The sequence below is a fragment of the Heteronotia binoei genome, chromosome 2 (genome assembly GCF_032191835.1).
Source record: "Heteronotia binoei isolate CCM8104 ecotype False Entrance Well chromosome 2, APGP_CSIRO_Hbin_v1, whole genome shotgun sequence".
Taxonomy (NCBI): Eukaryota; Metazoa; Chordata; class Lepidosauria; order Squamata; family Gekkonidae; genus Heteronotia; species Heteronotia binoei.
The window spans coordinates 132,548,640-132,564,626 of record NC_083224.1 but is presented as its reverse complement, the minus strand read 5'-3'; the positions used below and the strand labels follow the sequence as shown (position 1 = coordinate 132,564,626).

Here is a 15,987-nt window from a genome sequence, read left to right as displayed (position 1 = left end):
ATTTCATGGGGGACCTGGAAGAGATCCTGCTGGACCGTTTCCCGGTTGGCGCCCAGGAGGAGAAAATGCGCCAAAAGTTGCTAGCATACAAGGACAAAGACATTGATCTCGTGAAAGCACTCCGACAGGCAACCGCCTTCGAACAGACGCATGCCAGCCCTTCCGTGAACCAGGCCACTGCTGCCTTGATCTCGGATGGCTATGATGAGGAAGGGGCACATCAGTTTTGCCGCCAGCCATGCAGCGGGCTGAAAATACCAAACTGACCATGGGCAGCGGAGAAGCTGAGCACCAAGTGCACCAGCTGTGGGGACCCACACAAGTGCCAAGACTGCCCCTACCGTAACGCGGACTGCAGAAGCTGCGGAAAAGTGGACCACATCACCCGAGCTTGCAGGGCCAGACCCAACAGGAGGCCCCAATCTGCACACTACGACTCAACCGACAGACATGCGATGGCTGCAAACAGCATCCAGGTAATGAACGTGCCCCAGGACACGTCTGAAAAGGTCAAAGTGCAGGTCTTGATCAAGGGGAGTCCCTGCCTGATGGAATTGGACACGGGATCCTCCATCTCCATTATTTCGGAGGAGTCCCTCAGTAAACTCTGCCCCCACAACCGGCCAGCCCTGCGGCCCGCGGAGTTCATATTGCGGAACTTTCAAAAGAATCCAGTGCAGATGATGGGGTGGGCCAGAGTTCGGGTGGAGTTCAAAAATTTTAAAGGGGCCCTGGACATTCTTGTAGTGAAGCGCTGGCTCACCATGCTATTGGGATTGACTTGGTTTAAGTCCCTGGGCATCAAAATTGTAGGGGCGGACCACACACAGGCCCACAATTTTGACCAAGTGTGCCGGGAGTTCCCGGAAGTATTCGATGGGGCTCTGGGAACGTACAAGAGGCCATCTATCATGTTGCAGCTGGACCCCAGTTAGGCCCTTTAAGGCTGAAGACTCAGCACGTTCCGTTTGCACTTAAGCCAAAAATCAAAGCCAAACTGGACCGCCTCGTGGCCCATGGAGTGCTAGAGCCCGTCTCCCATGCCAGTTGGGAAACCCCAATAGTCACCCCAGTCAAGCCAAACGGGGATGTGCGCATCTGTGCAGACTACAAATACACAATTAATAAAGCACTACAGGACCACCCATACCTCGTCCTGGCTGATTCCAAGAAGTTGGGAAGTTGGATTTGGCCCAAGCATACCAACAACTTCCAGTGGATGAGCAAATGGCTGAGATTCAGACCATCGTTACGCACCAGGGGGCTTTCAAGGTGCGGAGGCTACAATTTGGGGTCAGTGTGGCTCCGGGAATTTTCCAAAGCTTAATGGACTCTCTCCTTAAAGGGATTCTCGAAGTACAACCCTTTTTCGATGACGTTTTGATAGTGGCACCAGACGCCGTCGAGTTCTGCCGCCGCCTTCGAGAGGTGCTCCGCTGCTTCCAGAATGTGGGTCTCAAGGTGAAATGGAAGAAGTGCTCGCTTGGGGTGCCAAGGGTAGAGTTTTTGGGGTTTGTGGTGGATGCCGTGGGAATTCATCCAATGGCCGACATGACCAGGGCGATAGTACAGGCTCCAGCCCCCACTTGCAGGGCAGAGCTATAAAGTTTTTGGGGGCTCCTGAACTTTTACCACACATTCTTGCTCCACAAAGCCCTGGCCAAACCCCTACACGGACTCCTAGATAAGGGCTCCCCATGGGTCTGGGGGGAAAAGCAGGCCGCGGCCTTCCAGGCGGTCAAGGGCATCTTGGTTTCAAATGAGGTACTCTACCATTTTCCCTGTGATTTTAGCATGCAATGCTTCCCCTTACGGAGTGGATGCCGTCCTGGGCCACCAACTCCTGGACAGGAGAGAGGTCCCTGTGGCCTATTACTCTCACACTTTGACCCAGGCTGAGCGCAACTACACCCAAATAGATGAGGCACTGGCAATCGTGGCGGGCGTATACAAATTCAACAACTACCTGTATGGTAGGTGCTTCACGATTGCCACAGACCATAAGCCATTGCTCGGCCTACTCGCCCCAGACCACCAGACACCGCAGATCCTGTCACAGTGGGTCCTGCGGTGGAATGAGTTCCTCAACTCATACACCTACAAGGGCAGAGACCGCATCCTTGCACGCATTTTGGACTGGGTGGGGAGGGGTTGGCCCACAGGCAAATTGGACGCTGCATTCAGACCATTTGTTTTCCACTGGGAAGAACTCTCCTTACACAAAGGGTGTATTCTTTGGGGCAGCAGAGTGGTGGTTCCTCCCCCACTCCGGAAGCAAGCGCTTGAAGCCTTGCACGAGTTGCACACGTGGATAGTGTGTATGAAAGCTCTGAAGCAGAGCTATGTATGGTGTCCGGGAATGGATGAAGAGATTGAGGGGTGGGTTAAGAGGTGCCTGCCCTGCCAAGAATCCTGGTGGAATCTGTCCAACACCCCTGTTCACTGCTGGGAATCCAATTGGTTGCCATGGTCCCGGCTACACTTATACTTTGTGGGGCTATACCAGGAGCAAATATTCTTTATTTTGGTGGATGCTTACATGAAGTGGCTGGAAGTAATCCCAATCGTTTCCACTTCCACTGTGGCCGCAGTCAGAGCCTTACGGAGGGTTTTTTGCACCCACGGAATCCCTGACACCGTAGTGATGGACAATGGCACCACGTTTACCTCCTGGGAGTTCCAGAAATTCCTGAATAGGTACCTCATCCATCATATACGGTCCGTTCTCTTTCACCTGGCCACTAACGGCCAAGCAGAGTGCAAGGTTTGCACAACCAAGGAGGCCCTGGGCCACATAGTCCAAGGGGATTGGGACCACTGACTGTCCGCCTTCCTGTTTGGGAACAGGATCAAGCCCAACCCGGCTATGGGCGTAAGATCTGCCGAGTTACTCATGGGCAGGCGGTTAATCACCCGGCTAGATAGGTTACACCTCGACCGGGCCCTGGACCTCTGCAGTTCCCCTGAGACCAGGGATGCCATGAGGGGGTTCTTTCCGGGAGATCTGGTCTATGCCAAGAACTTTGCGAGTGGGCCGGAGTGGATACCAGCTCGGGTGCTGCGGCTCACCAGGTCCCGCTCTTACGAGGTCTTGTTGGAAGGGAAGCAGCTCCTTCACAGATACATAGACCAACTCTGCCACCGCATCCTGCCGGTTTCTCCAGGGGGGTAGGGAATGAGGAGAGCACGGGGCTGCCGCAAGAAGCAACCCTGCCAAGCTCGTCGAGGTTGCTGGCGGAGGAGCCTTACAGGGCGGGGAGATACCTCCACAGGATCAAGACAACACTCTGCCAACCATGGCCCAAAGCAAGGAACCAGTGGTTACAGAACCCCAGGCAACAGCCCCAGCTCCCCAGATCGAACCTTGGTGGTCGCTCAGAGAGCAGCGGCCGCCCACTCATTTGAAAGACTATGTATCTTGAACTGGGAGGGGGAGGAGTGTTGTGTCTGGTGTTCGTCCTGGAAAGTACAGCACAGTGCACCTATGGGCGCTGCCTGGAAGGGACGAACGCAATCCGCCCATGACTATCAGTGGCGGGAGGTTTAACTGGCCAGGATTGGACCTGACCAGGAAGAAGGTTGTTCCGGGAAATGTATATAACTGGGGACCCGGCCGCACCATGTTGTCTTTGTGATGTACTGGCTAATAAAGCATGTTTATTATTATTATTTATGTTGCCATCTGAACGTCTTCAATTTCAGTATATTACACCTGTCTTCCCTCGTTTGGAGGGAGAGGGAGGAAAATGGAAGAAAAGACACAAGAATAGGCAGTCCCATGGCACCTTCAAGGCCACCAAAGTTTTATTCTAGGTATAAGCTTTCCTGTGTATACACATTTTGGGTGGGTGACAAACATTGCTCTGCTGTTTTCATTGAGTCCCATTCACACACATTAAAAAAGGAAGCAGGGCAGGAAAGAGGTTCATCTGGGATAAGGGGAATTAAAGGGAAATAATTTCGGCTTATTCTGTGAAAAGGTTTTTTTAAAAAAAAGATTAGCTGGGATTTTCTTTTCTTTCAAAAATACCATGTTTAGGAATTATAACACTTGGATTGGATTCCATGGGAAGTAGATGGCTAAGTATTTAAAATATTCCAGTTTAACATGTATTCTCCCCCTCTTCCCTTCCACCTCACTGGCTGCCTTTCTTCACATTACCCCCCACCCCCACTTTTCAAACTTTTAAAATTATCATCACTAACAAGTGAGTGGATTTTGTCCAGTCTGAAAGCAACACATTATTTCACTTGGAGAGATCCCTCTTTCCAGTTCTAACACATATAAACAATAATAATAAAAGAAACCTAGTGGCACAGTTTGCAATCTTTATTAGTGGAACGGAGCTAGAGTCCAGTAGCACCTTAATTACTAACAAAATTTGTGGCAGGGCATGAGCTTTCATGAGTCACTGCTCACTTCTTCAGGTACAGCTAAAATGTGAGCCCATCTGTCTGTATATCTTGGACACTGAAGTGATTTCTGATGCCAAATAATGACACCAGCCATTGGTAATGAGAGAAGAAACGTAGGCCTCAATTCAGCCCAAGAGGATGCATTAAGTTTCATGATCAGTTGCAGTTCAGCAGTCTCTCTTTCTAATCTCCCTCTGAAATTCCTTTGTATGAGAACTGCTACTCTTAGGTCAGCAGCTGAATGTCTTGGAAGGTAAAATGCTCCCCCCCCCCCGCCAGTTTTGAAAGTTGTGTTTTTTTATAGCTCAGGAGTGGCCTAACTGTGGCTTGGGAGCCAGATGTGTCTCTTTCACATATATTGTGTGGTTCTCAAAGCCCACACTGTCCCATTTGGAGAAAGCATTTGTCTCTTTAAATCACTTTGCCAAGCCAGCCGGCAGCTTGGAGAATGCATTTAAAGTTGATTTCTTTTCACCTCTCCCTCCTGATTCTCAAATATCTGACATTCATGTTTTTTAGCTCTCAAACATTCTATGTGGTTCTTATGTTAAGCAAGTTTAGCCACCCCTGTTATAACTGTAGAATGAGTAAGAGTCCAGTAGCACCTTGAAGGCTAATATGAAGGTTCAAGAGGAGACCATGCTCTATGCTATGTGCAGTTTATTCACCACGTGCTAAACCACAACCTAGCATAGTCCCAGACTTTGTTACAAAGAAGAGCTCTCTGTACTTAGCACTGCTGCTGGCTAGGTCCAATGCCCCCCAATTGGAAGGTTGGTGGGGGTTTGTTGGCAGTCAAGGTCCTGGTCCAAGGAACTGGGGTTATCTCTCTGCACTTTGAGGTCTTTAGGAGCTTCCTCTTCTGCTTCCAGCCTCAAACATCTGGCAGCCTCCTCCTTTGGCTTGCTTTCCTGCTTAAATCCCTCCTTTCCTCATCCGCTGCTTCCCAGCTTAGTTGCCTCTTCTTGTCTTTTAACTGCAGCTGATAAGCTGTTGACCCTGCAGCCTTGAGGGGCTTACTCTCCTGTAGGCCAACTGGCTCCTTACAACTAACAAATTTTATGACAGGATATGAGCTTTCTTGAGACTTTTTCAGATTTATGTCCACTTATACTTTGCATCCTCCTGGACCAAACTGAGACCTAGGTTTCCTGTCTCATTACCAATGCTGGTATCTCCATGCCTACTACCCCTCTGCATATCACACCTAATCCAATCAAGCCTATTGCCATTTGGCATCTGAAATCATCTTTATAAAGTTTATATCTCCAGTACCTTGTGTTATATTTTACGGCATGTATGATCTGGCCCAACAATGTGACATTTACGTCAGATACAGCCCTCATAACAAATGAGTTCGACACCCCTGATCTAATCAGTTATATTAGCTGTAGAGCAGTTGGCCATCACACAGAAATTTCCTTTTTGCCAGGATTGATTGATTTCCATGAATATACTGTTACCTTCTATTGAGTCATCTGTTGATCCATCTAGACCAATATTATCAAACTAAGAGACAGTAGCTCTCCCAGTCTTCAAGCACATCATTTCCAATATTTCTGTCTTACATGCTTGTAACATATGATGCTAGGGGTTGAACCTGGAATTTACCATATGCAGTGCTCACCACTAAACTGTAATCTCTTATAAACTTGTGCTTGTGTTGTGCTGCAGAAATTAAGGGGGGAAAGGTATATTGTTCTTTTAGTATTTTAAGGCTTGACTCAGAACCCTGGACAAAGAACAGAATGCCCACCTGGATGCAAAAAGCACGGAAGGATGTGTCAAATGAAAGCGACCTGTGATTTTGCAAAAGTATGAAGTGGTCAGGAAATTGCTTCCAGTGAGTCCTGTGTGTCACCTAGGCACTGTTGTTACCTGCAATAAGTAGTTTTCATTTCTTCTGTAGTGTGAATTTTTCCATTCTACTCTTTCACAAGACACAATGACTTAAAAAAGGTAGTCCTCTGTGGAAGCACCAGTCGTTTCTGCCTCTGGGGTGACGTCGCATCGCAACGTTTTTACAGCAGACTTTTTACAGGGTGGTTTGCCATTGCCTTCCCCAGTCACTTTTCCCCCAGCAAGTTGGGTACTTATTTTACCGACCTCGGAAGGATGGAAGACTGAGTCAACCTTGAGCTGGCTACCTGAACCTAGATGCTGCCAGGATCGAACTCAAGTCATGAGCAGAGAGTTTGGACTGCAGTACTGCAGCTTTACCACTCTGCGCCGTAGGGCTGTACAATGACTTAAAGTATATATAATTAAATCTATAATAGCTGGTAAATTAAGTTCAGAGTAGTCTACAGTTTACATTAAGCAACATATTAATGATAGTTCTCATAAGAATAATTGCCTATGTCTGTTTTTAATATAGAATACTATTTTGGATTTTTTACTGTGACATATTTTATAATATTTTATTTTAAATGCAGGTGAACCAAGGAAATTTGACCCAAAGTTCAGAGGACCTATTCACAACAGGTAAATATTTTTATTTAGTATGTTTAACAACAATATTTTTCTGCAAATGGAGGGAAAAGGATATACAAAATTGTATGAATTTTGATTTGCCTTCATGCTGTTTTTCTTGTGGTTAGAAGATGACAAAGTTTCTCTCTTGACTCATGAGAACAAAATATAAGGAGTACTGGGATCTAGGATGCATGCTTATGAGGAGTTACTGACAAAATAACGTATCCATGGATAGGTTTCTGTCTCCACATTTAGGAGTTCTTTGTGGAGTTTAGCCATTATGTAGTGAGGATAGGTAACAGAACATGGACCTATAATGAAAATACAGTTGCATGTAGGTGATTTGTCATTTCAAGTTCCAATGTCAAATAATAGCTATGCCATTCCACTGTCAGTGGAATCAGACTCCAGCAATCTAAATTAAATAGACCTTCTACTTAACGTTGAAGAACAAACAGTACAGCAACAATGCGGTCCTGAACAGCATACGCCCTTGAGCTCAATGGCATTACATGGCTATAAATTTGCATAGTATCACACTATATATTTTATTTTATAACATGGGACAAGTCATGGCGCACAGGAGAGAAATCTATATGTTAACATTTTCTGGAATTAATAATGGCCAATGTACATTCTACAGTCCTCATGCTAGCACGTCAAAAATGTTTTAACAAAATTGTGTTTTAAGAATTTAGTAATGTTTTTAGAATTTTGTAATACCTAGTATTGCTCCCTGGCCTCAGGAGTAAAGCCAGGTTAGGCTACCTCCTATCTGACATAAACCCTAAAATCACTGATCAAGTTGCCAGGTTTTGTGTATTGATTATAAGGCTACAGAAGATGTACATTAACCATGTTTAAATATTGGAATAATTGGTATATTTCATTTCTCTCCTCTCTGCTTGTATATATGAATGCATACTTTCCAACTTTTAATTTTTAACTGTTGTTTTGTATTTTTTTCTTCTGTAGATGGATGGTCTAATGACTGTAATAAATATGGCTGGCTGACTATCTAGTATTACTTGTAAATGCACCCTTTGTCTATTTCTGCACACATGCAAAATGCTGCATTGGCATTCTTAAATACCGTAATTGATGTTTGTAAAACTTTCTGCACAGATTTTGGCTGCTTTACTGACTTGATACCCCGCTTTGTTGGGATCCATTTTCCCCACAATTTTTTCCCCTTCAGGTATTAACTCACAGTTTTTACGTGTGGAATTCCCAAAACTGAATTTGTTTTCCACCACCCTTTTGTGACTTCAGCATCACATTTACACCTGTCCCCACCCCCCAAGTCCCTTGAACGACAGACTTTTCTTAAGTGTAGTTTTGATTGCATTACAACTCTGATTTTTAGAAAACCTTAATAATATAACTGTGTTATAACACATGAACAAAATTAGCAATGAGGTTAAATGTAGCTTTCTCCATGTAATTACCCATCCACAAAGTTCTTTTCTTTTTTTGTTGTTGGTAGGTTCTGTCACCATGCACTTGTATAGTTTCTTCATCGCGCCCCCCCCCCCCCCCTTAGCTCCTGGTGTGTTTTTGATGACAATTCAGTCATGTAAACGTCTGAAAATAATGGAATTATATAACTAATTTGATAATAATTGAAACTCAACCTGTGCAGTGTTTCCATTTAGTGTGTTTTATAATTATTGAATAACACTGTTATGAATTGGTGTATCCAGTTCAACAATCATGAATGGAATACTGTTTTAATTAGGATTTTGTGGGAATCTTTGCCAGCCATTTTCTTAGTTGGTGGCTGAGCAGTGGGACACCTTTGAAATGGCAGCAACCGTGCTGTTCCCCATGATATTCAGCCTTTTTTTTACAGTGTTATGATATTATAACATTAGTACACCTGCGAAAAAGGAGGTTCCATCATTGAGGAAGTACATGAACACATTTAGCATGCTTCATAATTATTGAATAACACTGTTAATGAAATGATTTATCCAGTTCGACAGTTGCCAGCCATGGCAGCAACCATCACATTCACCATTATACATTCAGCCCTTTTACAGTGTTATGTTCAGGGCTTTTTTTGAAGCAGGAACTCCTTTGCATATTAGGCCACACACCCCTGATGTAGACAGTCCTCCTGGAGCTTACAGTAGGCCCTCTACTAAGAGCCCTGTAAGCTCTTGGAGGATTGGCTACATCAGGGGTGTGTGGCCTCATATGCAAAGGAGTTCCTGCTACAAAAAAAGCCCTGGTTATGTTATAACGTTACTGCACATGCATGAAAAAGGAGGTTCCATTGCTGAGAAAGAACATGACACATTTAGCATGCTTCATAATTATTGAATAATGCTGTTATGAATTGGTGTATCCAGTTCCATGATCACCAGCCATGGCAGTAACTGCTGTTCCCCATGATACATTCAGCCTAGGGTTGCCAAGTCCAATTCAAGAAATATCTGGGGACATTGGGGGTGGAGCCAGGAGACTTTGGAGGTGGAGCCAGGAGACACTGGGGGCGGAGCCAGGAACAAGGGTGTGACAAGCATAATTGAACTCCAAGAGAGTTCTGGCCATCACATTTAAAGGGACAGCACACCTTTTTAAATGTCTTCCTTCCATAGGAAATAATGAAGGATAGGGGCACCTTCTTTTGGGGCTCATAGAATTGGACCCCCTGGTCCAATCGTTTTGAAACTTGGGGGGTACTTTGGGAAGAGGCACTAGATACTATATTGAAAATTTGGTGCCTCTATCTCAAAAAACAGCTCCCCCAGAGCCCCCAAAACCTCCAGAACAATTCCCCATTATACCCTATGAGAATCGATCACATAGGAAATAATGAAGACGTTTCCCTCTCTCCCCCCCACCCTCTTTCTGGCCAGTCTGAAGCAGCGGATCAGCCTCTCAACTCACCATTTGCTGCCAGCTTCTTCACAGAAACACACACAGACACACCATCCTAAATGGAAGCCTTTCAAGTCAAGCCTCTGGAGGTGCAAAGGCACATGGTCCTTTGCAGGCGGGGCTCCCTCTCTCCCCCCCTCCCCCGCCAGCCAGCTGATTGGGACCGGAAGCAGCCTGGGAAAACTGAAGAAAGGCTGCTGCGATCGGGGCTGGGTGGGAAGGGCAGGGCAAGGAAAAGTTGCTGAGATCGGGGCTGGGTGGGAAGGGCCGCCATTCCCCCCCGCTTTCCAGAGTTTTGGCTAGCGGGAGAAGAAGGCTTCAAATCGGGGGTCACCAGGCAAAGCGGGGGATTTGGGAAGCCTAATTCAGCCTTTTTACAGTGTTATAATGTTACTGCACACACACAATAGGAGGTTCCATTGCTGATCAAGTACATGACAACACATCTGCAGAATTCCTTTTCAGAGAAAGCGCAGAACGCATAGGGAGTATCAGATCCTAATTTAACGGGGGGGGGATCCCTGAAATGAATGCCCTTTTAAGGAAGGGATGCAGCAAAGTCAGATCATCAGCTGGAGATTCAACTTACCAAGAAACAATGGCAACACCGAGGTGTGGAAAACTTCTGTATCTAGTCAAAATGATTTCTTATACTGCTGGCAATGCAATCCTATGTGGAGTAACTCTAGTTCAAGCCTATTGACCACAGTGGGTTTAAACCTACACAAGAGTGCACTGTAAGAATAACAAAATTAGGTAATAGACAATCATACTGGACTCTCTCTTAACTATAATGTCATACAATGTACCTAAGCAGTTGTAAAGCTTTGAAATTGGAAAAGCCAGAGGGGTATTACAAGCTCTGCACTTTATCCTATAGCCATGTCTTGTGGTACTATTTCCACTACATTCAATGGAAATTGAGGGTTTTTTTTAATCTTTCAGAGCCTACATACTGTGTAGAGCTTTATTGGCAGCATAATGAAATAATCTTCTGATTTTAGCCTGCTGCTTTACACTGTGACACAGTAATTTAAATGTATAGTTGCAGTAACTTCAGATACTGCAGGTATTTGTATTGTGCTGCTGGTATGGCCACAGCAAATTTCTTAAAGTAGCTACTATACAACTACTATATCATCTAAGCTCGATGCATTTTATAATGCTCTGGGGAGGAATATGATATGAGAAGCTAGCATGTTTCCCTGAATTATTCCCCCTTTGCAGTAATCACATAATTCAGAGCTTCCTTTTCTCCCTTACTGCTCTTCTTTGTAAACCTGGAGCATTTGTCCTTGGTACATATTTCCTCGGTACATATAATGTATGACAGCAGCACCCTATGATAAATAACGTGTCCATTATTTCAGACATTGGCCAATATTTTTGCTCTCTAGTTTCCAAGAAAAGTGTGTTCACCATGGGCATTTATATTTTTAGTTACTAAGAGTGTTTCATATCTCAGACTTCTTGATGTGCACATACTGGTGAAACAAAAGTAAGAAAGGTTGTGCTTGTTTCCTTTTCATGGCCCTGAGTCTATCTTTGTAGATGATATTCTATGTATTTCTAAATGATACCACAGATGATATTCTGTATATTTCTAAACATGGAGGTGATGGGGAAAATGTTTGGTTAAAAAATTAAAATGATATATAGTAATCTGTTTTTGTATTTGAAGATATTTGTCCATTTGCTTATTCTAGGTGTAAATATACAAATACAAAGGTAGATCTCTGTATGATATTTTTAGTGGGTATGATATTTTAGTGGGTCTTACAGTTTGTAATGGGAAAGTGGGGTTGAGTCTGTCTGAAATGCCCAGCATAACAGCATGTCCTATATCTAGGCCTAGCACATATCTATGCATGAGCATCTTTTGTTTGCCCCACAAGGTCGGAATAAAGAGTCAGACACAATGCATTGGAATAAAATTGGGCCACTTTATTAACTAACAGCATAAACAGCAAGGGTACCCCACCAGCGGCCTGGTCAGGGCTAGGGGTCACCGCGACTGCTTCCCTGCCATTAACGGGCGAGAGACCCAGCCCCCCAGCCAGAGCTGAGCGACTCAGCTCCCTCCAGGCAGGCCCAGCGGGGAGACACGCACCAGAGGGCCCCAAACCCAGACGCACGTCTCGCCAGAAAGGCACCCTCTAGCCGAGCCTCCTGGACAGTCTGCAATCTCCAAACCCGGGTCTCCAAACCCCAGGTTGTTCATGCCAGACCCCAAATTCTTCAAAAGGGGGATGCTTCACAGTCCTTCCCTAGCTGCATAGTGTCCTAAACCCCAAAAACCTGCCAACTAAAGTGACCAACTATTTAAAGGCACCTTCCCTGAGCCAATTCCACAATCCGCTGCACTGCTATGCAGGGTGGTGAAAAACACACCCCAGCAACAGCCAATCAGCCGGGCGTAAAAAATTCCTACCCGGCTCCTCAAATGAGGCAACCAGCCAAGCCTACATAACAGACAGGGCGGGAGGGAGGGCCGATCAACGACGGAATAAACTGACGGGAATGTGGAGCTAGCCGTTAAAGTGGCTAGCCCCGCCCCTCACATTGCACGCCCAAACGGACGACTTCTGACTCCTCCCTCCCAGGGAGGCAAACAGTGCAGAAGCAGCCTGGCAGCTATGCTGCAGGCTGCAAGCTTCTGATTCACTTGCACATGTGCAAAAAATCCAGCATATTTAGACCTAAAATGTAGAGTCAGTTTTCAAATTTTATATGAGATATCAAATCAAACAGTTTGATTTTTCTTCCATATATACTATGCAAGTAATGTGTTGCTTATTGATGTCCAGTGGTGGCCTTGTGGTAGAATGGTGGTGGTAAGGGGACATGGAGTTACAATTGGTGGTACATCACTATCAGGGAAAACCCAGACATGATATCAGTCTGCTCTAGGAATCACTTGAAACCCTATGGTTTTACTAGGAAATAATATAATGTCATCAACCAACAGTGCGGCAATTTTTAAAAAACTGTTTCCCTGCACAGGAGCCGGGGCAGGGGATCCGTTGTCCCCAGCAGGAACCTGGCAGTCCTATTTAAAGTAGGTAGGGTAGGTGCACTCCCACTTTCCACCATACATACACCATACAAGCTTATGACAACCAGCTTAGATTGATCTTTTTAAAAAAAAAAACGCACAAAACGTCTTTTTCCTATGAGATTTACCATATCTCTTGTTTCAAGGATAGGTAACGCTATTAATTTGTTTTAAAAATAGACTCAGCAAGGAGAGAGGTTCCTGAATTTTTCATACACATCGTGTTTATAGGGAAAAAGTGATCCTGTCTGAAAGATAAACTTTTCAAAGCACAGGTCAGAGTAAATAAATTAAAAAGCAGTGAAATCTGAAATGGATAAAACACCATGAGTATTAGAGTACCATTTTCCTGAAAATTTTGATTGGTCCAGTGTCACCTCTGTTCTGTTTGCAGCCCAAGTTAAATTACTGCAATATGTTCTGTATGAGTTAGTTTTGAAGACTTTTTCAAAAATTCAGTTGGTTCAGAGGGAAGTTGTTACTAGGAACATACATATCACATTAGGGTCAGGAAGCAATTTTTCTCCAGGCCAGTTTGGCTAGGGATCCTGGAGGGTTTTTGCCATCTACTGGGCAGGGGTCATTGTGTGTGTGTGTGTGTGTGTGTGTGGTGGGAGGTATTGGTGAATTTCCTGCATTGTGCAGGGGGTTGGATTAGATGACTCTTGAAGTACCTTCCAAATCTATGTTTCTAAGTAATGAAAGAATTTCACTGACCATTAATAATCTTTAGGCACAATGTAAATTGCTAGTTTTTACTTGTAAACCTCTAAACAGGCCTGGGAACAGGCTATGCCTGCCACTCTCATATAAGCCTACCTGACTGTCAAAGACACTTATCTTTGTGCCCTCATCTTAAAATCTGAGTAATAGGCTTTTTCTTATGGAATACTGCTAGTGAATTTGCTTTCTTGCGTCAAAGAGCCACAGAAATGGAAGAAAGGCTCTGTAAGTTGGATAAAAGCTTCATGTTTTGCTGAACGATATGGTAGGAAAGAGACCACAAATTTTATGCAGCTTACTGTATTGTTACAAAAAGGTATGAGCCACCTTGAGAACTTCTTGTCTAAGGCAGGAATAAATGTGCTAAATAAATATTTGTGGGTTTAATTTCCAGTCATGTTGTTGATCTGCAATGTTGTTGGGTATTGGACATCATACAGGATTTGCATTTGCATATCACCTAGCCCGTTCCCTCACTCAGATGTAGGATTTTCCCACTGTTTTCCCTTCCTTTCTGACTGAGCAGCCCCTTTATCTATTATGTTCCACCCTGTTCCACCCTGCCACTTAATTGTATTTTGCTGCTAACTCAGTGCAGGAGCTTGAGGGGAAAGATAAGATCACCTCTTAAACTTTTGAAAATGGCACACAAGAATATTTAGAATGTTCAAACACAAACAAAATATTTTATTCAATGTAGAGGGGGGAAGGTCAGCTGAAATCAGGGGTAAAATTTCTGAGGTAAGTCAATAATGAACTCTGAGGTAACAGTAATTTCACATCCGTATGTTTCCAGCAATTGAAATTTAAAAGCTTTTCAAAAAGTCATAGAATCTTAGAAATGAGAGGCTTTAGTTTCATCATCCCTGGTTTCTAAAGCAGGATATCAATCTGGTATGAGGAATCCCATCCCCCCTGCAAACTTGGGTCCAGTATTTCTCTGAGCTTTATATGTCTACATACCCAACAATAGCCCCATCTCAAACTAGTATTCAAGATCTACCCTTATGGCCTGAAGTTACTACACAGGAAATAGAAAGCCTTATTAACAAAATGAAACTTGGAAAGGCTCCTGGTCCTGATTTTCTACCTTCAGATCTTATTTGTAGTAGGACCAATTGCTGGACCGTTATATTAGCAAAAGTTTTTACTAAGATAAATGAGTCTGGCAAAATTCTACCTAGCTGGAAGCAGGCATTTATAGTCCCAATCTAAAAAAAAGGAGACAGATCATATCCAGGGAATTATCACCGAATCAGTCTCCTCTCAGTGGTGGGTAAGCTGTATGCCTCCTATTTGTTAAATAGGTTGACTAATTGGATGTCAGAAAAGTAGGGTTGCCAAGTCCAATTCCAGAAATATATGGGGACTTTGGGGGTGGAGCCAGGAGACTTTGGGGGTGGAGCCAGGAAGCTTGGGACAAGCATAATTGAACTCCACAGGGAGTTCTGATCATCACATTTAAAGGGACCGTGCACCTTTTAAATGCCTTCCTTCCATAGGAAATAATGAAGGATAGGGGCACCTTCTTTTGGGGCTCATAGAATTGGACTCTGTAATCCAATATTTCTGAAACTTGGGGGGTATTTTGGGGAGAGGCATTGGATGGTATGCTGAAAATTTGGTGCCTCTACCTCAAAACACAACCCCCCCCCCCAGAGCTCCAGATACCCGCGGATCAATTCTCCATTATTTTCTATGGGAATAAGTCTCCATAAAGAATAATAGAGTTCCCATCAGGCATTTCCCTCCCCTCCCCCCGCTTTCCAATGACCCTGAAGCGGGGGGAGGGCCTCCAAACCGGGGGATCTCCTGCCTCCACCTGGGGATTGTACAACACAAAAAGAGAATCACGGTAAAAATAGAAAACCATGTACTGTTTACCCACCTGGGGATTGGCAACCCTACAGAAAAGCAAGCAGGCAAACATGGCTTCAGTGAGTGATGGAACAACCTCCTCTGTAGCACTTTACTTCAGTGTCAGCCTCCTTGGTAAGTAGGGGGTTGCTGCAACTACAATCATGCCAGCCTCTTCCCCCTCCCTTCCCACAGAACATGGTGAGGCAGCTCTTTTCTCTAACCAAGCTGGACAATGTCCAGCAAAAGTGGTGTACCAAGGAGGTGGGGTGGGGCTGGGGGGATTGGACCATCTTGGGTACATTCAGTGAGAGCTGCTCAGAAGCCCAGTAGAGAGGCTTTGCATTGGAGAGAGGAAAAATGAGCTGCAGAGAAGCTTGACCTGCCTTGCTTGGACTGTGATACTGAAAAGGGGGATCATTCCTCCTCTCCCCCTTATGCAAAGCCCATCCTTAAGTGAGTCTCAATTGATAAGAAGATGCAAAAAAAAAAAAGTATGACATTGCATGTCAAAAATGCAAAAACAAAAGTAGAAAACAATGCTTTAAGAGAAAGATTACATTTAAAAAACAGTG

The 15,987-nt window shown here is 44.6% G+C and overlaps 1 protein-coding gene across 3 annotated transcripts in view; it reads left to right on the top strand.

Annotated features, from left to right (window-relative positions):
- Positions 1-15,987, top strand: part of SLC44A5 (solute carrier family 44 member 5) — a 333,196-nt gene that overhangs the window by 151,835 nt on the left and 165,374 nt on the right. For all 3 annotated transcript variants that reach the window (XM_060232035.1, XM_060232034.1, XM_060232033.1), the window contains exon 2: positions 6,852-6,900. In XM_060232035.1, coding sequence (XP_060088018.1) covers positions 6,852-6,900 — 49 coding nt within the window. The remainder of the gene's footprint in view (positions 1-6,851; positions 6,901-15,987) is intronic.